We start from the raw sequence: 23,233 nt of genomic DNA, 5'->3' as shown, positions 1-23,233 counted from the left end.
GGGAGTCATGTGGAATTACTTGCAACAACACGGTCCGCTCATCTTCAGCAGCATTATCTGAACATCTCCCTGCATGATGTAGGGCTGTTAAGGCAATTGTACAGAAAGAAGGCAACCCCAGAGTCAAGGCAGCTTTTTACATCTTAGCAGGCATCATTATTTGGTCCCACTCCACCCAGTGGATAGCCTATCAGAATACCCCCACTACAGGGGTAGTAAAGTGTTTACCACCTGACCCGGATAGCCAAGGCTAGCTTGATCTCATCAGATTTTGGAAGCTAAGCAGGGTCAGTCCCAACTAGTATTTGAATATGAGATCTCCACAAACACCATGGTCATGATGTGGAGGCAGGCAATGGCAAACCACCTCTGAAGATCACTTTCCTTGAAGACTTTATGGGGTCACCCTAAGTCAGCTGTGACTTGACAGCAGTTTGCATGGCCACCCAAGAGTTTACCAGTTGCAGTTCATTTATTAGAATTAATAAACCTTAGTTTATTCATTCTAATAAATGAATCCAGGGATGGCCATACATGTGGCTCTTGCACAAGTTACGTGGCTCTCAAAGCCCCCAATGTCCGGTCAGTCAGCCTGGATTAGGCGTTTATTTAAATTGCTTCTCCAAGCCAAGTCAGCCAGCAGCTTAGAGAAGCCATTTAAAGTTAAAGTTACTTTCTTTCCGCCTCTCCCTCCCCATCAATTTTCTTTCCTTCCTTCCTTCCTTCCTTCCTTCCTTCCTTCCTTCCTTCCTTCCTTCCTTCCTTCCTTCCTTCCTTCCTTCCGGTCCAAACATCAGACATTTATTCGATGTGGCTCTTACATTAAGCATGTTTGGCCACTCCTGGTTTAATTCAAGTTTGGTGCTACTATATTCCTTGGAGAGAATGTAGGATCAAGTTCTGCCAAGATCATGCAGGTCATAACCTTGTGTTTGCTGTTATTCTAACCAAGAAAAAATATACATCCTTTTCCTCTATATCCTTACACAAGAATTCAATATTTCTGTTTGACCCAAAACCATGCAGTGAACGGATGTGATAAGAGAGAGAAAAATACACTTTGAGAGATTAGACCGAATTTCAGAAAGCAGCCTGGGTTTGATACAATTATTCCTGTTTTATTTTGGTTTTCCCTGATGAGAAACAAACCCACAAGTCTTTATTTTTGTGCCAGTTTTGCTTTCATCACACCAAATTATTCCTATTAAAACAGAAACTGTTCAATGTTATCTTTGTGCACAATGTGTAGAAATGGTGCATAACATATGAACACTGTCAAAATGATGCAAAAGAGGCTAAAGAATCAGCAATAAGAAAAAGAAGAATAGAAATAGGTGATGACAACAATGAATAAAATCATAAATAAAGAAATAACCATATCCTGGGCTATTTTTGTAGCAGGAACTCCTTTGCATATTAGGCCACACACCCCTGATGTAGCCAATACTCCTGGAGCTTACAGTAGGCCCTGTACTAAGAGCCCTGTAAGCTCTTGGAGGACTGGCTACATCAGGGAAGTGTGACCTAATATGCAAAGGCGTTCCTGCTACAAAAAATGTCTTGACCACATCTGCTTTTCCTTAATTTTAAGTACAATGTAATAGGTTGTAAGTACAATGTAGGAAGCACAAGTAGTAGACTGTAAGTAGTAGATTTTAAGTACAATGCAGTAAGTACAATGTAGTAGCCAGTTTGTATCACATGATCCTGAGACTGCACCTCCATTTCCTAAAATCTCGCCATCACTGATTTGCATCCATCAACTCATTTCCAACAATGGAAGGGCACTCACAACATTGGAAGGGGAGATTCCTGCCAAATCCTCCCACTGACTGCAACCCCCTACTTTGTCCCAGACATAGTTTGTGAGGGTCCATTGACACACCCCAAACAAAGGGGGCAGGGGACAATTCAACAACTTGCAGTGGGAGAGAAGTAGAAAAGTCCCCCTTTGTGAGTCCCACTTCACTGCTGGCACTTGTTGAATGTAAGCCACTGAGCTCTTTCTACTTCCTGCATTCTGAAATATTCTATTCATCTAGTTTTGTATTTATCTCTCAGCATCTCCTTGCAAGAGAGATCTGCTTAACTAGTACAGAAGTGCAAGTCTTTGTGCAACAGGAAGTGATTAGGCTGACAACCTGTCATAATTATCCTTTTGAGTTCATTTATAAAATTCTGGTATCTTTTCGTCTGCTCAGAAAGCCCACCACGTCCTCTCACTCCCCACCCCATTCTTGCTTGTGGTTTCCAGAAGGCAACATATGTACTGAGTAATTGAAAGCCCACAGAGACCAGCCAGGCTAATGCATTAACCATGATGAGCTCAGAAGATCTTGGCTTGTGTGTGGGAAACAACAACAGCAAGATCACCAGCTAAAAAACACAGGGCCAGCCCTTCCGCTAGGCAAATTAGGCATTTGCCTAAGATGCTGGGCCAGGGGTGCTGAATTGGGTACTTCCCTCCCTCCCAGTGCCCTAGGCAAATGTCCTGATTGTGAAGTGGCTGGCTAGCTTTGCTTTGCCTCCTTTCAGGAAGACAAAGTGAAGCCAGTCAGCCACTGCATAGTCACTGGCTTTTCTTCACTTCCCTTCCACCATGCAGGTGGTGGAGGATGGTGACACAGGGCACTGCTATGGAGGAGGGCAGTGGGGCGGTGGGGTTGGCCTGTCTAGGGCACTGCGTGCCTTAGAGCCAGCCCTAAAAAAACACTCAGCTGGACATGGGTTCTAGCTTTGCTATGCAGCTAATATTTCTCTACCTTCCCCACCTTGCTCCCTTTCCTGTTATCCCTTGCCTTTTCATTTAGAGGGCAGTGGGGCGGTGGGGTTGGCCTGTCTAGGGCACTGCATGCCTTAGAGCCAGCCCTAAAAAAACACTCAGCTGGACATGGATTCTAGCTTTGCTATGCAGCTAATATTTCTCTACCTTCCCCACCTTGCTCCCTTTCCTGTGTATTCCTTGTCTTTCATTTAGATGCCTGAGACCAAAGACTTGAGCTTCCTGATTGACCATGAGCTGCTTTGGGAGACATCCGAAGAAACAGAAAAAAAATCAATGTATTAATAGCCCAGGCTAGCCTGATCTCATCAAACTTTGGAAACTAAGCAGGGCTGACCTTGGTCAGTATTTGGATGGCAGACCACTGAGGAAATCCAGGGTTGGGATTCAAAGGCAGGCAACTACCTCTGAACGTCTCTTGCCATAAAATGCAACTGATTAGATAAAACTGGGGGGGGGGGTGTTGAGTGTAATGAGATACTTTGACTTTCACACAGACAAAACTGACCTCGGTTCCTTGGAGGTAGTCATTCTTTCCCCATTACTAAAATGCTGCTGTGTGGGACAATATAACCAGGAGGACTACTGACCGGATAGACGGGACTATGGAGATCTGGCTTCCCTCCCCCACTAAGCCATGTTTTAGTTCAGTGCATTTTTAATTCATGTATTATTTTTATTCTGTTTTGGGGTGCTTGTGAATTGTTGCGTTGTTTGGAGCTAGCTGCAGATTTGGGGGAGTTCTCCCCTCCTCTACCCACCACAAGGCCTTCCCTTCCTCTGCCCATCATGAGGCCCTCTGCCTATGATTCCCTTCCTGTTCACTCACCCACATATCCCCTACCAGGGCTTTTTTTTGTGTAGCTTTCAGGGCTCTTAGTGCAGGGCCTGCTGTAAGCTCCAGGAGGATTGGCTACATCAGGGTTGTGTGGCCTAATATGCAAAGGAGTTCCTGCCACAAAAAAAAAGCCCTGGTGCCTACTCACAAGCCCACCCACTACTCACAGCCAACCTGCCCTGCCCATAGAGCATTCCTGTTGGCTAGGGATGGCGCATGCTACTGGCAATGCTATTCCTGTGGCTGCAAGAAGTGCAGACACCCTGTACATCACCCACGCACTGCTTCCTGACAGTGCTGGGCAGCATATTCAGGCAGGGGCACAGGTGACACTGGAGGAGGGAGAGGGGAAAGTCACACAAGTGGGTTGCAGGGGAGGAACAAGATGGTGGCCCCTGCCAGAAATCTTGGGTCCCAGCTGCTGCACTGCCTTAGCATACGTCGATGCCAGACCTGCATTGCTAGTCACCTTGAAGGAAATGAAATAAGGTGGGGCATAAATACCTTAAACAAACAAATGTAGGTGCCTGTGTGAGAAAGCACCATCACTCAGCTTAACTTCCCTAGCATGATTGTTACGAGTTTAAAGGAGGGGGGACAGAGGAGGCGGATTTCTACCTCACCCTGCACTCAAGTCTCAAAGTGGCTTACAATCTCTTTCTCCTCCTCTCCCCGCAACAAACACCCTATGAGGTAGGTGGGGCTGAACAGCTCAGAGAGAACTGTGACTGGCCCAAGGTCATCCAGCTGGCTTCATGTGGAGAGGTGGGGCATCAAACCCAGCTCTCCACATCAGAGTCTGCCTTTCTTAACCACTACACCAAACTGGGCCTCAGGTGCAAGCTGAGACCATGCAAACTGCCCTGAGCTCCTTGGAGGAAGGGCAGATAAACAACATTTACCAATTCCAATCCTTCCTCCAATGAACTCAGAGAGGAACGCTGACAAGCAAAGTTGCCAGCCTCCAGGTTCCGCCTGGAGATTTCTCGCTATTACAGTCGATCTCCAAATGACTAAGATCAGTTCCTCTGGAGAAAATGGCTGCTTTGGAAGGTGGACTCTATGGTATTGTACCCCACTGGGGTCCTTCCCCTCCACAACACCCCCCAGGCTCCACCTCAAATCTCCAAATATTCCTCAACCTAGAGATGGCAACTCTAAATGATTGGCCCACCACTAAGTAAATTTGGGGTAGCTTCAGAATCTTCCCAGGCTATGTCTCAAATTGTAGCCACTATAGCACTTTGGCTCTCACATCGTCAAGCTTGCAGGCACCAAGTTTGCTGCATTCAAACATGGATTTCCCTTCTCGCATGCGCTGAAGGTTAATTCTGGGACAAGGCTCTGTGTATTTTCATCGGCGCACACAGAAAGAGGCCACAGCCCCTCCAGCAAGTGCTTCAGAAAACTCCTTTTTGACGCGCCTCAGAGGAACGGGGGTGAAAGCCATTGCCAGCAAAAAGCAGGTGCCGTCGCATCGACTTCAATAGATGTAAAGCCATCGCGGCAAATTTGGGCTGAAAGCTCTCAGAGGCTCAGCGGAGACAATGTTCGTACCAACCGGTCTCATTAAAGAGTATTCTGAGAACCCACAGTAGTGCAGTAACTAAAATAAAATAATACTCCTGCAAAGATATATAAAAGCGACATATTCGTGCCCTCTGGGCTTCTATTATCTGTGAGACAATAGTAGGAACCATATTAATCTTGTAGTCTGTAGAGGGAAGAGGAGCGCTCGGCAGCATCTTGAAGTTCCACTAACAGATGTTATTAGCATATGGCTGAAACTGGGGCACAGAAAGAATTACTTTACAACTAAATCAGCATAGTGGTGCATTTGCCAGTGGGAAACAATCAGTCTAGGGCCTAACACGAAAGGCTCTGCCTCTTTAACTGTTCAAGGTGTGCAATTAGAGATGCCGCTGAAACCCATCTCTCTCAAGCATCAGTGGCTGGCAATGCTTGCCTTGGCAAGCATGTTTCCGTGTGTGTGTGTTTGTGTGTGTGTGTTTCCAGCTCAAATTATACATGCAAGCAAATTATACATCTTTCCCCCTCCTCAATTAAGAATAAGAGACTGGATTTATACCCTGCTCTTCACTTGGAGTGACTTATAATCTCCTTCCTTTCCTCCCCCCACAACAAACACCCTGTGAGGTAGGTGGGGCTGAAGGAGCTCTGAGAGAACTGTTCTTGAGAGAACAGCTCTGGGAGAACTGTGACTGACCCAAGATCATTCCAGCAGCTGCATGTGGAGGAGTGGGGAAACAAACCCGGTCCAGGAACTTAACCACTACACCAAACTGGCTCTCCTGGCTCTCTCTTAAAGCTACCTGCTGTGAGGGGGACCATTTGCCTGGAGGGCAGTATAAGCTCCTGCTCTTTGGCACCAAGGCCCACTAGGACGCTGCTCTGGAGGAAGCAGAAATGTGGGCAGAAACAATATTGTATGATGCCACTTCTTGTTGTATACAGAACTGACAGTGAGGGTGATACTCTAGAAATTCCCCAAATCTCTAGCTCAAATTATACATCCAAGCAATAGAAGAATTCTTTCTCTCTCCTCAATGAAGGAGGAGAAGGAGGAGGAGATTGGATTTAGACCCTGCCCTTCACTTGGAGTCTCAGAGTGGCTTACAATCCTCTTCCCCTCCCCTCCCCACCACAGATACTCTGTGAGGTAGGTGGGGCTGAGAGAGCTCTGACAGAAACTGTTCTAAAGAGAACAGCTCTGAAAAAAACTGTGACTGAACAGAGGTCACTTGCAGCTGCATATGGAGGAGTGGGAAATCAAACCTGGTTCTCCCAGATAAGAGTCCACACACTTAACCACTACACCAAACTGGCTCTCTCTTCAAGCTGCCTGCTATGAGGGAGACCATTTGCCTGAAGGGTATAAACTCCTGCTCCTGGGCTCCAAGGTCCACTAGGACTCTGCTCCGGAAGAAGCAAACATGTGGGCAGGAGCAATGTCATATGATGTCACTTCTTGTACACAGAACTGACATTGTGATTGACACTCTAGAAATTCCCCAAATCTCTATGGTAAAAACCATCAGAGAATTCTTAAAGTGTTGTGACCACTTCTGGGTATAACAGGAAGTGACATGGTGATGTCGCATCCCCCCCCCCCCCCCCCAATTTTTGCTCATATTGGAGCAAAGATGGATCTTGGCAACCCTAGCCACTGCAGAGATAGAAGATGATAGACAACAACCAGATTTGTGTTACATAAGAACATAAGAGAAGCCATGTTGGATCAGGCCCATGGCCCATCCAGTCCAACACTCTGTGTCACACAGTGGCCAAAAAACCCAAGTGCCATCAGGAGGTCCATCAGTGGGGCCAGGACATTAGAAGTCCTCACACTGTTGCCCCTCCCAAGCATCAAGAATATAGAGCATCACTTGCCCCAGAGAGTTCCAACAATATGCTGTGGCTAATAGCCACTGATGGACCTCTGCTCCATCAGTGTTACTTACCTCAGTGTTACTTACTTCATTTATACCCCATCTTTCTCCTCAGTGAACACACAAAGTGGTTTACATTGTTCTCCTCTCCTCCATTTCAACCTGCTGACAGGCAGTAAGAGGGAAGTCTCTCCCTTCCCTCTCCCCTCTGACACCCTAGATGCTATTGAAATAGAATGGTCTTGCCAGGAACTTGAGAACAAGTACTACAGGGAGATGTAGGGTATTCCTTCAGATACATCAGTCCCAGGCTACAGATGTCTCTGCAGCTCAAAACCAGCAACAAACTGAACTCAGCAATCAAATAATGAGGAGGAGGAGATTGGACTTAAAAAACAGGTTGCTTACCTGTAACTGATGATCTTCAAGTGGTCATCTGTGCATTCACACCGATGGGATATAGTGCGCCTGCACCAGTTCCAATCGGTACTTCAAAGCTAATTCTAGAAGGATTTTCACACCCTCTCCAGTGGTCATGCACGCGGGCTCCACCGCGCATGCCCACCGGGATGGGCGTGAGAATCCTGCCAGTTCCTTCTGACCGTGTGACCCCTGAAGGACCGACAGCAGTGGGGAAGGAGGGTGGGTGGTGTGAATCCACAGATGACCACTCGAAGATCATCGGTTACAGGTAAGCAACCTGTTTATCTTCTTCATGGTCTCTGTGCTTCACACCGATGGGAGAATAGCAAGCAGTATCCATCTTACCTGGAAGGAACGTGCTGAAGGTTCTCACAAGCAAACTGCCTCCAAGACTGCTCAGCCCACCGGAGCTCCTTGAGAGTGACAGACATCTAGGGCATAATGTTTCATGAACGTGTGCACCATGGCCCAGGTGGCAGCTCTGCAAACGTCCACCAGGGGAACTCCTCGAAGGAAGGCCGTGGAAGCAGCCAGTGCCTTCATGGAATGCACATGAACAAACTGCGGGAGCAGCTTCTTTGCAAGCAGGTAACGTAGCTTAATGGTTTCCACAAACCATTTAGATAGCCGTTGAGTAGAAATTCTAGTCCCTCTGGTCTGGGTTGCATACAAAACAAAGAGAGAGGGAGAACGGCAAAATTCTTGTGTCCTGTGGAGGTAGAAGGACAGGGCTTGCCTAACGTCCAAAGTATGCAATCTCCTCTCCTCATCTGAGGAGGGAGCAGGAAAGAAAGGTAGGCAGAACAATGTCCACTGATAAATGGAACTCTGAAATGACCTTCGGTAGGAAGTTCAGGTCCGGGGCCAGGCTCACCCCGTCCAGGTGAAGGTGAGATAAGGTGGGTCGCAACATAGCGCCCAAAGTTCCCCCATGCGTCGTGAGTACGTGATTGCTATTAGGAAGGCTGTCCTCCATGCCAAGAGTTGGTGTGAGCACGTAGCCATGGGTTTAAAAGGTCTGGCTGTCAGTTTGGATAACATGAAGGGTAACTCCCATGCTGGCTATGGTTTGTGAGATGGAGGAAAAAGGTGAGTCAGTCCTTTGAGGAACCGTTTAGTGGGTGGGTGTGTAAATACCGAGAAACCATCCACCTCTGCATGTGCTGCTGAAATGGCTGCCAGATACACTCGGAGGGACAAGTGACTCAGCCCTCTGTCTGTGAGGGAGAGCAGGAAGCCAAAGACTAGGATAAGGTCCGCATGGGGCACATGAACTCCCCAGCATGTACAATAACGGACAAAGGCCTCCCACTTTGCTGTGTAGGACTTCCTGATGGATGGCCGACAACTATTGAGCAGGACATGCTGTATCCTATCCGATAGCTGAGTCAGGGCAGTCGCCATGCAGTCAGCTTCAGCTGAGGCACGTTGTAGTGCAGAACCATGCCCCCATGCACCAGCAGGAGGTCTGGCACTGGAGGGAACTGGTGCCACGATTGGTTGGAGAGGTGAAGCAGTGCTGGGAACCAATGTTGCCTTGGCCACCACTGGGTAATCAGAATGCCCACTGGCCGTTCCTCCATTATCTTGTGCAGGACTTTGGTCATTAGAGGTATTGGAGGGAACATGTCTGGGGCATCAGGGGTAGAAAAGCCCATCCCCCAGCGCTAGAGGGTTCGCACCCCCTCTACAGCAGAATGCTGGACATTTTCTGTTCTCCCTGGTGGCGGAAACGTATATGCCTGGGTACCCCCATTTCTGAAAGAGAGGTTTCAGGTATAGCCAGTTCAAATCCCATTTGTGAAAGGATGCTCCTCCTCTGCTGAGGGAGTCTGTTGTCACATTCTGTTTGCCCAGGAGATGAGAGGCAATCGGGTGAACTTGCCATGCAAGACAGTTGTCCCATATGTCCATGGCTAATTTGCACAACCGGAAGGAGACTGTACCTCCTTGTTTGTTGATGTAGTAGAGGGCTGTGGTGTTGTCTGTCAGCACGGAAATCACCTGGCCCTGAATCAGATGCTGGAAGGAGTGGAGAGCGTACCAGATAGCCAGTAGCTCTAGAAAGTTTATGTGGCAGTGTAAGAGGTGTGGCTCCCAAGGGCCCTCTATGCAGATCCCTGCTAGGTGGGCTCCCCATCCCCAGAGGGATGCATCCATCGTGACGGTCTTGGAGGGAGCCCAAAGCTTGAAGGGAGCTCCCCATTCCAGGTTGTGGTTTGACTCCCACCATGTCAGGGAGTGCAGCACGCATGGTGGTATGGTGAGTTTGCAAGACTGGAGGTGGCTGGATGGGTTGAACACACAGATGAACCATACCTGAAGCGGCCTCATGCACAGCCACACATGCAGCAGGGCCGAGGTAGTGGATGCCATGAGTCCAAGAAGTCGTTGGATCTGGAGCGCTGCAGTGACCATGTGTAGATGGATGGTGTGGATGAGGATTTGTATCTCAAGGATCCTGTCGGAGGGTAGGAACGCTCTGCAGAGAGATGAGTCCAGAATCGTCCCTATGAATTGCACCCGATTGGAAGGTGTAAGGTGTGACTTTTTCAGATTGACTTGGAGTCCCAAGTCCTGTAGTAGTGTCATAGTGAGTTGTAGGTGGTCCTGGAGTTGCTGAGGGGATTTCATGACCACCAGCCAGTCGTCGATGTACAGAAATATTAGTATTCCCTGCAGATGTAGGTGTGCTGCAATGACCACCATAGTCTTCATGAACACTCTGGGAGCTGTAGAGAAGCCGAAGGGAAGGGCCGTATATTGAAAATGTTGGTCCCCAATGGCAAAACGGAGGTAAGGATGAAATGAAGGATGAATGGATAGATGGAAATACGCGTCCTTGAGGTCTATGGTGGACATCCAGGCATTCTCCCAAAGAAGAGGCAAGATGTTCTGCAGAGATACCATCCAGAACTTTTTGTAGACAATGAATGTGTTGAGTGCTCTGAGATACATTGTGGGGCATAGGCCCCCATCTTTCTTAGGAACAGTAAAATAACGGGAATAGAAACCACTGTTGTGGGTGGGACGACCAGTTCTATTGCTGCTTTGGTGATGAGGTTTTGTACTTCCTCCAACAGAACAGGTGTTGGAGGTGTGACAATGATGCCAGAGGGAGGAGGAATCTGAAGGAATTCTATACAGTATTCCTCCCGGATGATCGTGAGGACCCACCTGTCAGTGATTATCCTCTGCCAGGCAGGTAAGTACGGATAGATATGGGTTAGTTGGGTTGTGGGAGGGTCTTGGGGGGTAAAGTCAAAGGCCCTGTTTGGCTGACTTGGCACCCTCGTGCTTCGACTGTTGATAAGTTGGGTTGAACTTTTGTTTTGTTCCATAGGGCGGTCTGGATTGGCTATGTTGTAACCGGGGGGACCATGGTCGGTCTGGAGATGATTTGGGACACGGTTTCTTAGACCAGGGTTTGGACCATGGTTTCTGCTTCTGCGGTTTGGAGGATGTAGAGACTCCTAGGTTTCGGGATGTTTTAATGCTCTTATCGAGCTCTTGGAAGGTGGCATCTGGGGTAGAGCTGAAGAGGCCCTCACCTTCAAATGGTAGGTCTTCAACCCAAGATCTGGTGTCAGTCGAGAGCACTGTCGATCGGAGCCAGGAGTGCCGTCGGAGGGTGACTGCAGACGTAAGCCTCTTAGCAGAGATGTCCAAGGAGCGTTTGGCCATGTTGACTTGATGTTTTGTAATCAACATCCCTTCCTTCAGAAGGCGTTTGAAATCTTGGCGTTTGTCCTCTGGCAGCAGTGAGGAGAACTGTGTAGCTTTCTCCCAAAGGGCGTACTGATAACAGCTCATGCAGGCTGCGTGGTTGGCCGTTTTTCTCCCAGTGCTCCAGCAGCGTAGGACTTCTTGCCCATTCCGTCAAGCTTCTTCCCTTCCTTCTCAGGGGGTGAAGAGTGCGTCTTCTTGCTCTTGGAGGAGGATGTTACTACCACTGAGTTTGGTTTAGGGTGGATGAAGAGGAAACTGGCTTTGGCTTCTTGGATCTTTTACATATGATCAATCCTCCTCAAGGAGATCAGTGTGGAAACTGGTTTTTCCCAATGCCACTTGGCAGCCTGGAGAAGTACGGAAGTCATGGGAAGAGCTATCGCGTCGAAGCATCCTTTTGCATGATGTTGACCATGTCTGTTATTGTGAGTTTTGGTTGAGATACTGAAAGTGAGAGGGTATGTGCCATCCACTTGATGAAATTACTGTAGGTGCTAAGATCTTCGAAGGGGGAGATGGAGCCCTCTTCCAGAGGTTGCTGAGGCAATGAGGTTTCCGTGCTGGTCTCTGGGTGCTCGGACTGATTGGACTCGACCTCTGAGTCAGAAGATGTCGCTTCACCTTCCAAGAGCCCCGGTGATTGAGGGGGAGTGCTTTGGTGGTGGAGGAGGTTTCGAAAGAGAGTCCCATGGTGCAGGGTCCACTGGCTGTGTGGGAGAGTTGTTCGATCCCAACAAGGTAGATCTGGATGATTGTTGGGTCAGATCAATTTCAAAGTTAGACAAGCTGGTGTCCTGAGTGCCTCCCTTCTGTCCCGACAGTTGGTGTATCAAAGAATGCAGAAGTTGGAGTGGTGGTATTTTCTTTGGTGCCGGGATCGAGTTTTTAGCAGAGTCTTTCTTGCGCCTTTTCTCCTTCTCCTTATGCTCTTTGTCCTTCCTGCGTCTTTTTGCAGGAGTGGAGGCGTCCGATTCGGGCAACGGGGTCAAGCGTTTTGGCACCAACTGTTCGGTATTGGATCAAGTGGGGGGCATAGCAGTCGAGGTGGAAGCTAGCCTGGAGTCGGATTTCGATGGAGCTGTGGACTGTGTGGTAAGTGCAGATTCCATGAGGGCCATTTTGAGTCTCACCATCTGATTTTTTTCTCGTCTGTTTCGAGAATTTTGCACAATGTGTGCAGGAATCTGGTCAGTGGGCTTCCCCGAGGCACAACAAACAAATTTCGTGACCATCTGGGGGGGGGGATTTTACTGCCACACTGCTTGCACCTTTTGAAGAATCCCCACGGTTTTTCCATGCGGAGCCATGTGACCACACCGCCCCAAAGGCTGGGATGGGTTGGAGGTTGTTTTCCCTATGGGGGTGTGTGTGTGTCTGGGTAATAGTGCTTACCCTGCCACTGAAGGTTTCTTTCCTTATTTTCAGGAGAGAAAAATCAAACAAAACACCCTGAAAAACAAAAAAGGCGAGGTGAGTACCACAAGCAGACGAAAAGGGAACCGATCTGCATGACGGTCAGAAGGGAACAGGCGGGATCCTCACGCCCGTCCCAGTGGGCATGCACGGTGGAGCCCGCATGCATGACCACCGGAGAGGGCATGAAAATCCTTCTAGAATTAGCTTTGACGTACCGATCGGAACTGGCGCAGGCCCACTATATCCCATCGGTGTAAAGCACAGAGACCACGAAGAAGATCCTGTCTTTCACTACCTTTGGAGTTTCAGAGTGGCTTACAATCTCCTTTCCCTTCCCCTCCCTACAACAGACACCCTGTGAGATAGGTGGAGAGCTGAGAGAGCTCTAAGAGAAACTGCTCCTGCAAGAACTTGTGTGAATGATTCAAGGTCACATCAGCAGGTGCATGTGAAGGAGTGGGGAATCAAATTCGGTTCTCCCAGATAAGAGTCCAAGTCCTTAACCACTGCACTAAACTGGCTCTCAGATCAAACTGGCTCTCACTAACAAGTGCAACTTAAAAAAAAATAGTTATCACTTGATTAGTTGGTTAGAACATTTACAAAATGCACAACGCAGGTAGTGGGAAGGCAAGCGTTCTGCGCTAACTAGAGTTTCTAAGATATCTTCAAGAGGCAGCTTGGAATCTTGTGTTTAATATGTCAGTAAAGTCTAGAAGGGAGCACAATTTACAGATCAAATGTATATGAAAGTACTGAAAATACCCATCTAGCCCAGTATCCCAAACTGATTAGGATATACAATGTTTTAAAAGTTGCTGACCAGGGCTATTTTGTAGCAGGAACTCCTTTGCATATTAGGCCATGCACCCCTGATGTAGCCAATCCTCCTGGAGCTTACAGTAGGCCCTGTAAGAAGAGCCCTGTAAGCTCTTGGAGGATTGGCTACATCAGGAGTGCATGGTCTAATATGCAAAGGAGTTCCTGCTACAAAAAAAACCCCCTGTTGCTGTCAATGATACGATCAAAATATGGCACTGCAAACTGGGACCAAAAGGAACTGATTGGAATAATAACAAAAACATCTAAAAAGCATAGAGTATATATTAGTTCCAGTATGAATTGCATGGAATGTTTCAGACCGAAAAGAAAATGATGTGAACCCTTGCAGTTCAATCAAATATTTCACTCCAAAGTTATAAAGCTAGAGGTTTAAACTGCAATGTTGATCATCAAGGCCATGTGTTACCGTTATCCACATGTGTGGGTTTGCTTTCTATAACAAAAATTTGGGCTTATGCATGTGGGGAAGATCAACTGTAGATAATATACCTTAAATGTAAATTATACAATTTAATAATCAAATGGCTCTGTCTACCAGCATACGAAAACATCAAGCAAACTAATGGAGGCTATGATTCTGTGGATATATCTCCGTACAACTTCTTGTGTATGGCATTCCATTAGGCCCAGCAAAATACTAGGAGCTGGAGGTAGTTAAGAGATGTTTGCCTGGAACTGTAGTCTGTATTTACGGTCTGACTTGGGACACCTAAGTCTGAACATGTTCAGAATATCTTCTAGCAGTGTCTGGCACATGAAGCTATAATGGCTCAAGCATGAAAGAATCTGCTAGAACCCAAAATTGCTGGTGGTGTGTTTCATGCGTGGGAAGGACAGAAAAGAACAGCTGACAACCAGCTCCCTTGGCTCATCAATGAATTTAGTCCCATTTGGGATGGAAAGGAGATATTTGCTGAACATCTCTCACCTAGATTACGGCAACCGCTTGCTGCTGGCTCTGTCACCTGCCATCTGCCTCCTGTTTAATAAACTCAGACTGCTTCTGCAAAAATGCTAGAAAAGGCCACCTTTAAGGAAAAGAATATTTGGAAGGGGAAAAAAGATTCATGGGTGAATGGGGAGCTGTACTCAAAGAGGGACTTGGGGCAAAATGTTGGGGTTCCATGTGAAGTTTAAGCTGAATAAAGAAGGGAGGGATATGGATATGGCCAAAGTGCTGCAAAAGTGAGAATTAATACCTTCCCCCAATCCTGTGAAATAATAACTTATCTAACGTATCTTTTTTGTCCATCAAGTCTACAGTAATCCAAAGAGGCAATTTCAAATATGGAAACAGGCCCAAGAGGGGACAAAGTTACCCCCCACCCTTCCTAGCACCACAGTTGATCCATATGATCCAACCTCCATTTTTGAGCTACAATATATGGGGGGCGGGGAAGGGTCAGATTATAGATTTGCAACATCACATGTACTTTGATTCTGAGAGAGATTTCAGTATGTAATCTAGTGTTTTTTGTTTCTCCATGAAAGAATGCTCAGTAGTGTGAACATGTAGTCTGAAGTGGTGCAGCCTGGGCTTTTTTTGTAACAGGAACTCCTTTGCATATTAGGCCACACTCCCTTGATGTAGCCAATCCTCCAAGAGCTTACAGGGCTCTTCTTACAGGGCCTACTGTAAACTCTTGGAAGATTGGCTATATCAGGGGCATGTAACCTAATATGCAAAGGAGTTCCTGCTACAAAAAAAGCCCTGAGTGCAGCTACAACAACCTGGATGAGAATGAAACCTGAGAGACAAAGGAAATTAAGAAGACAGTCAAAGAAGAAAGCAGTCAGGGCTACAGTCAAGGTGGGAATTACCAAACCCCAGCAAGAGAGGAGAGAAGAGGATGCAGAGATGAGATTAATTACAGGATGGGATGGAAGCAATGGTGAGGAGAGTAGATGTGAGGAGAAGGGGAATGCCAGAGGGGTTAGAAGTAATCAGGCTTTTGTGGAGAGGGAAGACAGAAATCCTCAGGAGTAGGAGGGAAGGGTGAGGGAGAAAGAAAATGGCTGCTCCAGAAGGAAACAAAGGGCAGTAGAAGGGTGAAAACAGGAACAAGGTGGAGAGCCTAAAACTGGAGTGTTTAAGGCAAGACATGTTTCCACCATCAGGTATAAAAGTTTTATAGTAGACAGGACTCTGAAATGAGATGACTTTTATGACACCACTGGTTCCTCCAAGCACATTCAGCGTAAGAATACACATTCATGCCACTTATATACAATACACATTCACACTTGAAGAAAACAAGAGATCTACCAGAGAAGCAAAAAATTGCCCCCCTTCCTCTGATTCCTCTCTCTGTATACAAGCTCATCCAATATTTAGGTCCTCTTTGCTCCTCTTTTTCCATCATGACTTGGATGGCCTAGGCTAGCTCCACTTCATCAGAAGCTAAGCAGGGTCTTGGATGGGAAACCACAAAGGAAGTCCAGGGTTGCTACACACAGACAGGCAATGGCAAACCACCTCTGTTAATCTCTTGCCTTGAAAACCATCTAGGGTTGCCAGAGGTTGGCTGTGACTTGATGGCACTTTCCACCACTAGAAGTACCTGCTCTGGTCTAATGTAATTTCACCTGTTCTGCTGCCATCTCATTCTCCTCTACTGTTGAGTCATGTCTCAGCTCCTCCGTATGCAACATACTTTGCACAGAACCAGGCACTATGGACCATCTTGGTTATGAGAAGCAAGCAAATAATGAATCAGAACAAGTGTGTGTAGCTGGTTCTATGTGGAAGAATGCAATGTCCCATTAGTAATGTCCTACCCGTTAATGGTGGGCTGATGCTTTGCCAAGAGATTGCTGTGTCACATTTGTTGGCCCTGGCCCCAGACTGGTGGAACTCTCTCCCCCTAGTGAGATCCAGGTCCTGCAGGATCCTGGCTCAGTTTCACAGGGCCTATAAGACGGAGATGTTTCCCTAGACATACGATTGAGGACAGCAACAGTCAAAGAAGGAGAAGACGACCGTAGATTTATACCCCGCCCTTCTCTCTGAATCAGAGTCTCAGAGCTCCTTACAATCTCCTATATCTTCTTCCCCCCACAACAGACACCCTGTGAGGTGGGTGGTGCTGAGAGCTCTCTCACAGAAGCTGCCCTTTCAAAGACAACTCCTGTGAGAGCTATGGCTGACCCAAGGCCATTCCAGCAGCTGCAAGTGGAGGAGTGGGGAATCAAACCTGGTTCTCCCAGATAAGAGTTCACGCACTTAACCACTACACCAAACTGGCTGTGGCCTCCTGGGTTCTTCCCCCCCCCCTCCTCTAGGCTTTATATTTTTCCGCTTCCCCTATTTTAAGATCTTTGTGAAGGCAATATGGATTGTATTCCAGCCATTCACCTAGTTTGTGGAATAGACATTTGATGACACCATCTAATTTAACTGTTCTGTAGGTATTTTATTGATATGCAGTGATTATTAAGATTTTATGTATTTTATACATTTTATACCACCTAGAGTCCTGCTTGCAGGAAATGGAGCAGGATAGAAATTGAATAAACTTTGTGAATCATAGAGTGATGCACTAGCAGCTGAAATAGAAACCATTATGTTCTGGAATATAATTTCTATGAGTGTATATCATATGGGGTGGTGACACTCCAGTCAGACACACTTGTTCTATCAGCCTGCTTTGAACTTACCTCTATTGTTGTAGTTGTGTGTATCCATAAAGGACAAGCCCAGCCTCTCATCCTCTTGCAAAGTACTTTGGTCAGTAAAGCTCCGATCAATAGCGCTCATCATATGCGTCTTCTCATTGCGGTAATTGATGGTAGCTTTGGTCATGTTGACAGGTTTCCTAAATGCAAAGTTAAAAAATAAGGAGAGCTGACACATTTGACATTAACAGATCACTTAGGCACGTCTTTCCAAGAAGATTTCTGAAGGGGAAAGAAATGAAAAGGCGGGAAAGTGATTCATAGACATTGTTTGCAGAAGCAACTTCCTGCCTCGCTATGGACACCCTTTTTTATAGTAGACATTCAGTTGCCGGACTCTTTGCCACAATCGCACTGACAGTGTAAGTAGCCTCAAAAGCAGATGAGCTTTCTTTCTTTCCTTCTTTCCCTCTCTCTCTCTCTCTCTCTTTCTTTCTTTTGTAGGCTTATATTCCACCCTTTCCCGTAAACAGGTTCAGGGCGGATCACAACATACAGTACAACAATAAAAACGTACAGTTCAGAGTTAAAACAATAAATTAAAATTAAACAAGTGGAAGCAATAAAACAATAAATAAAGTGCACCACAGGCGGGAAGGGCACTTCATACAAGGTAAGCAATTATAAACCCAGATTAAATTATGGTAGTAATACCAGGATAGCGCTGCAGCAAGACACAGTGTCGCCACAAGGGAGGCCAACTGATGGAATAATAGCTGGAATAGGATACCCTGAAATCGCCGCCTGCTGGACGGGGACGTCGGCGCACAGCCTGGAGATCGCCGCCGGCTGGGCAAGGAGACCGGCGCACAACCTGGAAATCACCACTGCCTGGGTGGGGAGACTGGCGTGCAACCCAGAGATCGCCACCTGCTGAGCGTGGAGGCTGGCACGCAACCCTGAAATTGCCACCGGCTGGGCGGGGAGGCCAGTGTGCAGCCCAGCCCAGAGATCGCTGCCGGCTGGGCAGGGAGGCCAGCCTCCCCGCCCAGCCGGCAGCAATCTCTGGGCCAGGCTGCTTGCCGGCCTCCCCACCCAGCCAGCAGCGATCTCTGGGCTTCGCACCAGCCTCCCCAGGCCCAGCTGGCCGGCGGGAATCGCAGTGCACCCAGTCCAGGGATCACCACCGGCCATCTGGGAATGGGGAGGCCAGTGCACAGCCCTGCGATCGCCGCTGGCTAGCTGGGCCCAGGAGGCTGGCGCACAGCATGGTCTGGAGATCCCCGCGGGCTAGCAGGGCCTGGGGAGGCTGCTGCAGGCCAGTCCGAGGGGGTCTCGCGAGCTATAAATGGCCCACGTACCGGAGGTTCCCCACCCCTGCTTAAGAGCATGAAGCCAGGTTTTCTTCATGACAGCACTCACACTACACAATATACTTTGCTTAGGGTTGCCAACCTCCAGGCTGTACATTGTTTAGATGAGGACTTTTATAGTTTTAATCAGGGGTGGAATTCTAGTTGGAGCTTCTAGGCCCCTCCCCAAACACCGTCCTCTTCTGGATCCACCCCCAAAGTCTCCAAGTATTTTCCAACACAGACTTGCCAGCCCTATAACCTACTGAGGTCCTCCCCTGAACTCTGCCCTCCCCAGGCTTCACCCCCCAAGTCTCCAGGTATTTCTCAATCCAGAGCTGGCAATGCTGCTTCTAATGTACATTTGCATGATCCTGACATTAGCAAGTTTCCAAAGCCTTGTGAAAACAGCTGTTTAAGAGAGCATTCCTATTGGACTGGTTCAATTTTGTTCCCAAACTAAGTGCTTTTATTGGGCATCCTTTGTTTTTTTGCCCTCTATTTATTTTTACTGAAATATTTCTATGCAGCCCGACCAACAGGATTCACAGAACAAGCTCCAGCACTTGCACCTTGCAATAAAAATGCAGAGACTTCTATTGCATTCTGTCTTAATTAAACTTTGGCTGACGAAGAAGAAGGTAATTTATACCCCGCCCTTCTCTCTGAATCAAAGTCTCAGAGCGGCTTACAATCTCCTTTATCTTCTTCCACCACAACTGATACCCTGTGAGATGGGTGGGGCTGAGAGAGCACTCACAGAAGCTGCCCTTTCAAGGACAAACTCTGCAATAGCTATGGCTAACCCAAGGCCATTCCTGCAAGTGGGGAATCAAATCTCCTTTATCGCACGGTCCAGTGGAGGTCTTTTACATTGCCTAGTTCCTTTCAAACACTGTTGATGCAGACCCAAATGGATGTTCTGGAATATTTCTTGAAAATTTGTGAAAGTGACCTCATACAGAAGAAGGCCACTGGTGTATCTAGTGTCAGTGGCTCTCCAAGGCCTCAAATGGAGAAAGGCCTTTCCCAAAATCAGCTTTCTGAGATCCTTTAGCTGAAAATGCTAAAGACTGAACTTGGGACTTGTGATATATGTGCTGAGACCACAAAACAGAAGGAAAACAGGGGTCGTTTTCGCACTCACCTTCCGCCGGCACGACCCCCCTCTTCACCGCACAGGATCTGCGCGGATTTCGCACTAAACGCTGCGGAGCAGCCAGAAAAGCCGGAAGCTCCCGGCGCAAAAGCCGCTCAAACTGAAACCGCCAAAAAGCAGTTTGCCGTTTGCGCGGCTTTTGCGACGGGAGCTTCCGGCTTTTCTGGCTGCTCCGCAGCGTTTAGTGCGAAATCCGCGCAGATCCTGTGCGGTGAAGAGGGGGGTCGCGCCGGCGGAAGGTGAGTGCAAAAACAACCAGGGAGACAGAGACCGATTCCCCACTACCCTTGTCCCAGTATCAAGCTCCTCTTCTCCGGCTTCCTTCCAATTTCACACATGCTGCCCCGGGGCTGCAATTCGCTGTGCCTCTTTTGTGCAGCAAGTAAGATCCACTAAAAACCAGTTTCTGCTTGCTGTGCAAAAGAGGCAGAATGAGTTGCAGCCTGAGGCAGCTCATGCAAAATCGGATGGAAACCCTGCAGAGAAGAGGAGTGTAAGACTGAGACAAGACTAGTGGGGAACTGGTCAGAGACTCGAAACAATCAAGTTTTTCCACAATTACCAAAAAAAAGCATTGCCCTATTCAAAAGTTTGCTTGTTTGGTCATGTATTTTTTGGGTTGTGTTCCTGTTCAGTATTTTAAAGCTTCTGCCACACCTGTAGCAAGACTCGAGAGGAAGCAGCAAACAAAAGGTCCAGGTTGGGGCTGCTGGAAATTACATTTGATTTCTCTTCAAAAGGGAAAACAAAGCTTTGCCTTAAAAGACAAAATGGCATCTTCCGACTCCAGCTGAACAGACAAAGCTGCCTTTTGCCTAGTCAGCCCACTGGTCTATCTAGGTCAATACTGTCTACTCTGACTCGCATTGACTTGCCAGGGTTTCCAGTGGAGGTCTTTTACATTGCCTAGTTCCTTTTTATTATCAAGATGCTGCAGATCAAACCTGAAACCTTCGGCATGCAATAGCCACAGCCCCTCTGTTGCTGAAACAAGATTTTGAAACCTCCTCCTCACTGACATTTGATATTTGCTGTCTCTCAAGCACCAGTTTAAAAAAAAAACACATTTAAAAAAAAATCTCCCTCCCCATGGTCTGTTGTTGCTATTGCTTCTCCCTGCTCCATTTCTTCAGGGTTATGACTGAACTATTGCTTTCTCTCTGCAGGCTCTCACTGTAATTGGTTGCTAGGTTTAAAAATGAGCCCTGCTGCTTAGACTCCTTTTTAAAATTTTAATTATCTGCATTTTATTGCTGCTTTTAATGATTTTTATGGCTGATTGAGTTTATGCTAGTTGGCTTTATTGTTCCATTTTGTTTGTTTTATCACTGTAATGGATGCTGTCAGTGGGCTCGGAGATATTTTACAGAGGATGCTGGGTCGAAAAGTTCAGCTAAAGAAGCAACATAGCAATTGAGCTTTAGCCTATGAAGCAAGTATGCAGATCTGCTCAGAAATGCTTCTGTGCTGCTGACGGAAATGCTCTTTTGGGGGGATTATGATATAAAATGCACCCTTCTCCTCCTCCTTGTTTCAGTTTTCCTCTGCGTTTAACAAATATTACTCTCCTTTCGCCTTAGATCAGCTGGAAATTAATGTTTCCCAAAGGAAAATTACAGCGACAGTGACCTTTCTTTAATAGAAAACTTAATTTCCAACCAAACATCATTCCTCACTCACTCTTAATTGGCATTTTGGCAGATCTGCAGAGAACAAGTGTACAGTTTAGGGTCCCTGCCTGAAGATTTCAGCAGCTGTCCCAGCCCGCATGGGATAAGCCCATACGTCTCTTCTTCCTTGAAGTCTTCACAGTCAACAGACAACATTCCTGAGATCAGACCAGAATATGCAGTCATGGATATCCTTGTAATGCTGCACTTAAATGTGTTCGATGTTATTGATTAGTCTCCGGATGTGATTTTAAGTGCCGGACTCTTTACCATCAAACAAGCTCTTTGGTTATGTACTAACACAGAGAAGATTCTGCATAATTTGCTGCCCATTTTCCCTGCCAACAAAAGTTCCAAAATAGCTTTTATGTATCTATTCCTATGACCCAGTGGTTAAGACCCAGTGGGAAACGCAGGTGCATGAGCTCTGCAAGAACACTGGCCACCTTTAAGGCGAAGTGCCAGCTGACCTAGGGGGCCACAGCTAGTGACAAAAAGATAGCCCTTGGTAACCTGGTTGCCAGGACAACCATTTCAGAACCTCAGGCCTTGCAAGAGGCACACGGGAACTCAAGAGCTTTACACCAGGCTCATGTGTGGTGTATCATGCATACTTTAAAAGTCTTGGGATGCAAAGGATGAGCAGGATGTGCCCTATGAGCAGACGGAGGAGGAGAAAACAACGCTTTGAGCCTGAAGACAAAGTTGGGTTACCAGGGCTTTTTTTTTGTAACAGGAACGCCTTTGCATATTAGGCTACACCCCCCTGATTTACCCAATCCTCCAAGAGCTTACAGTAGGCCTTGTAATAAGAGCCCTGTAAGCTCTTGGGAGGATTGGCTAAATCAGTGGGTTATAGCTTAATATGCAAAAGAGTTCTTACGACAAAAAAAGCCCTGTGGGTTGCTAAGTAGTGCAACACCGAACCACCAACTGGTATATTCTCCTGCTCATCACCGATGCAGAGATACACCCATTGTTTACCCTTAGCCTGCTAGGTTTTATAAAAAATATATATGGTATTTGCATGTACCATATCATTTATGCTATAATATGTGTATAATCTATGACACAGATTTATTGAGGCTCATGTAATGTTGAAAAATGTGTTGATTTCTGCAGGGGAACAATGGAAGCAGACAATTCCATAAAAATAAATAATCATGAGATAGGAAGACCTGGGACTGAAATGGGGGTGCGTGAGAGCAAAAATAATAGGGATGACAAATTCTAAATCTTTCCTAATATAAAGCAAGAAGCCAAACTACCATTACCATAAGATGGAAAAGGAAAGGAAAGGTTCCCTGTGCAAGCACCAGTCATTTCTGACTCTGGGGTGACGTTGCTTTCACAACGTTTTCACGGCAGACTTTTTACGGGGTGGTTTGCCATTGCCTTCCCCAGTCTTTTACACTTTCCCCCCAGCAAGCTGGGTACTCATTTTACCAACTTCGGAAGGATGGAAGGTTGAGTCAATCTTGGGCCGGCTACCTGAATCCAGCTTCTACCGAAATCGAACTCAGGTTGTGAGCAGAGAGTTCAGACCACAGTACTGCAGTACTACTGCTTTACCACTCTGCGCCATGGGGGCACAGCTACCATAAGATGAGAGAGGGCCAATACATACATTAAAAAGTCCTCTACAGTCTACCAGATATGCTCTAGATCTGTACTTTGAGCTTAATTCTAGGGTTGCCAATCTCCAGGTGGTAACTGGAGATTTTCCAGGATTACAACTGATCTCCAGGCAACAGAGATTAGCTCATCTGGAGAAAATGGTCACTTTGAAAGCTAGACTCTTATGGCATTATATGTCCCATCCCTGAATCCCAGTCTTCTCAGGCTCCACCCCCAAATCTACAGGTATTACCTCACCCTCTAGGGTTTCAATACAGCTCTGCAAGGTATCAAATCCCACTCCAGTGACAAAGTGTTACTTTGGAAATAAACAGGTGAGTTTAGCAGACAAGCAAGGAGAAGCTGCTATATAATGTAT

General features: G+C 47.0%; 1 protein-coding gene across 12 annotated transcripts in view; it reads right to left on the bottom strand.

Moving 5' to 3' along the window:
* Positions 1–23,233, bottom strand: part of PTPRU (protein tyrosine phosphatase receptor type U) — a 495,642-nt gene that overhangs the window by 86,919 nt on the left and 385,490 nt on the right. For all 12 annotated transcript variants that reach the window (XM_060257887.1, XM_060257891.1, XM_060257888.1 and 9 more), the window contains one exon: positions 17,099–17,256. In XM_060257887.1, coding sequence (XP_060113870.1) covers positions 17,099–17,256 — 158 coding nt within the window. The remainder of the gene's footprint in view (positions 1–17,098; positions 17,257–23,233) is intronic.

This window comes from Heteronotia binoei, chromosome 17, assembly GCF_032191835.1.
Source record: "Heteronotia binoei isolate CCM8104 ecotype False Entrance Well chromosome 17, APGP_CSIRO_Hbin_v1, whole genome shotgun sequence".
Taxonomy (NCBI): Eukaryota; Metazoa; Chordata; class Lepidosauria; order Squamata; family Gekkonidae; genus Heteronotia; species Heteronotia binoei.
This window is presented reverse-complemented; position numbering and strand designations above follow the sequence as displayed.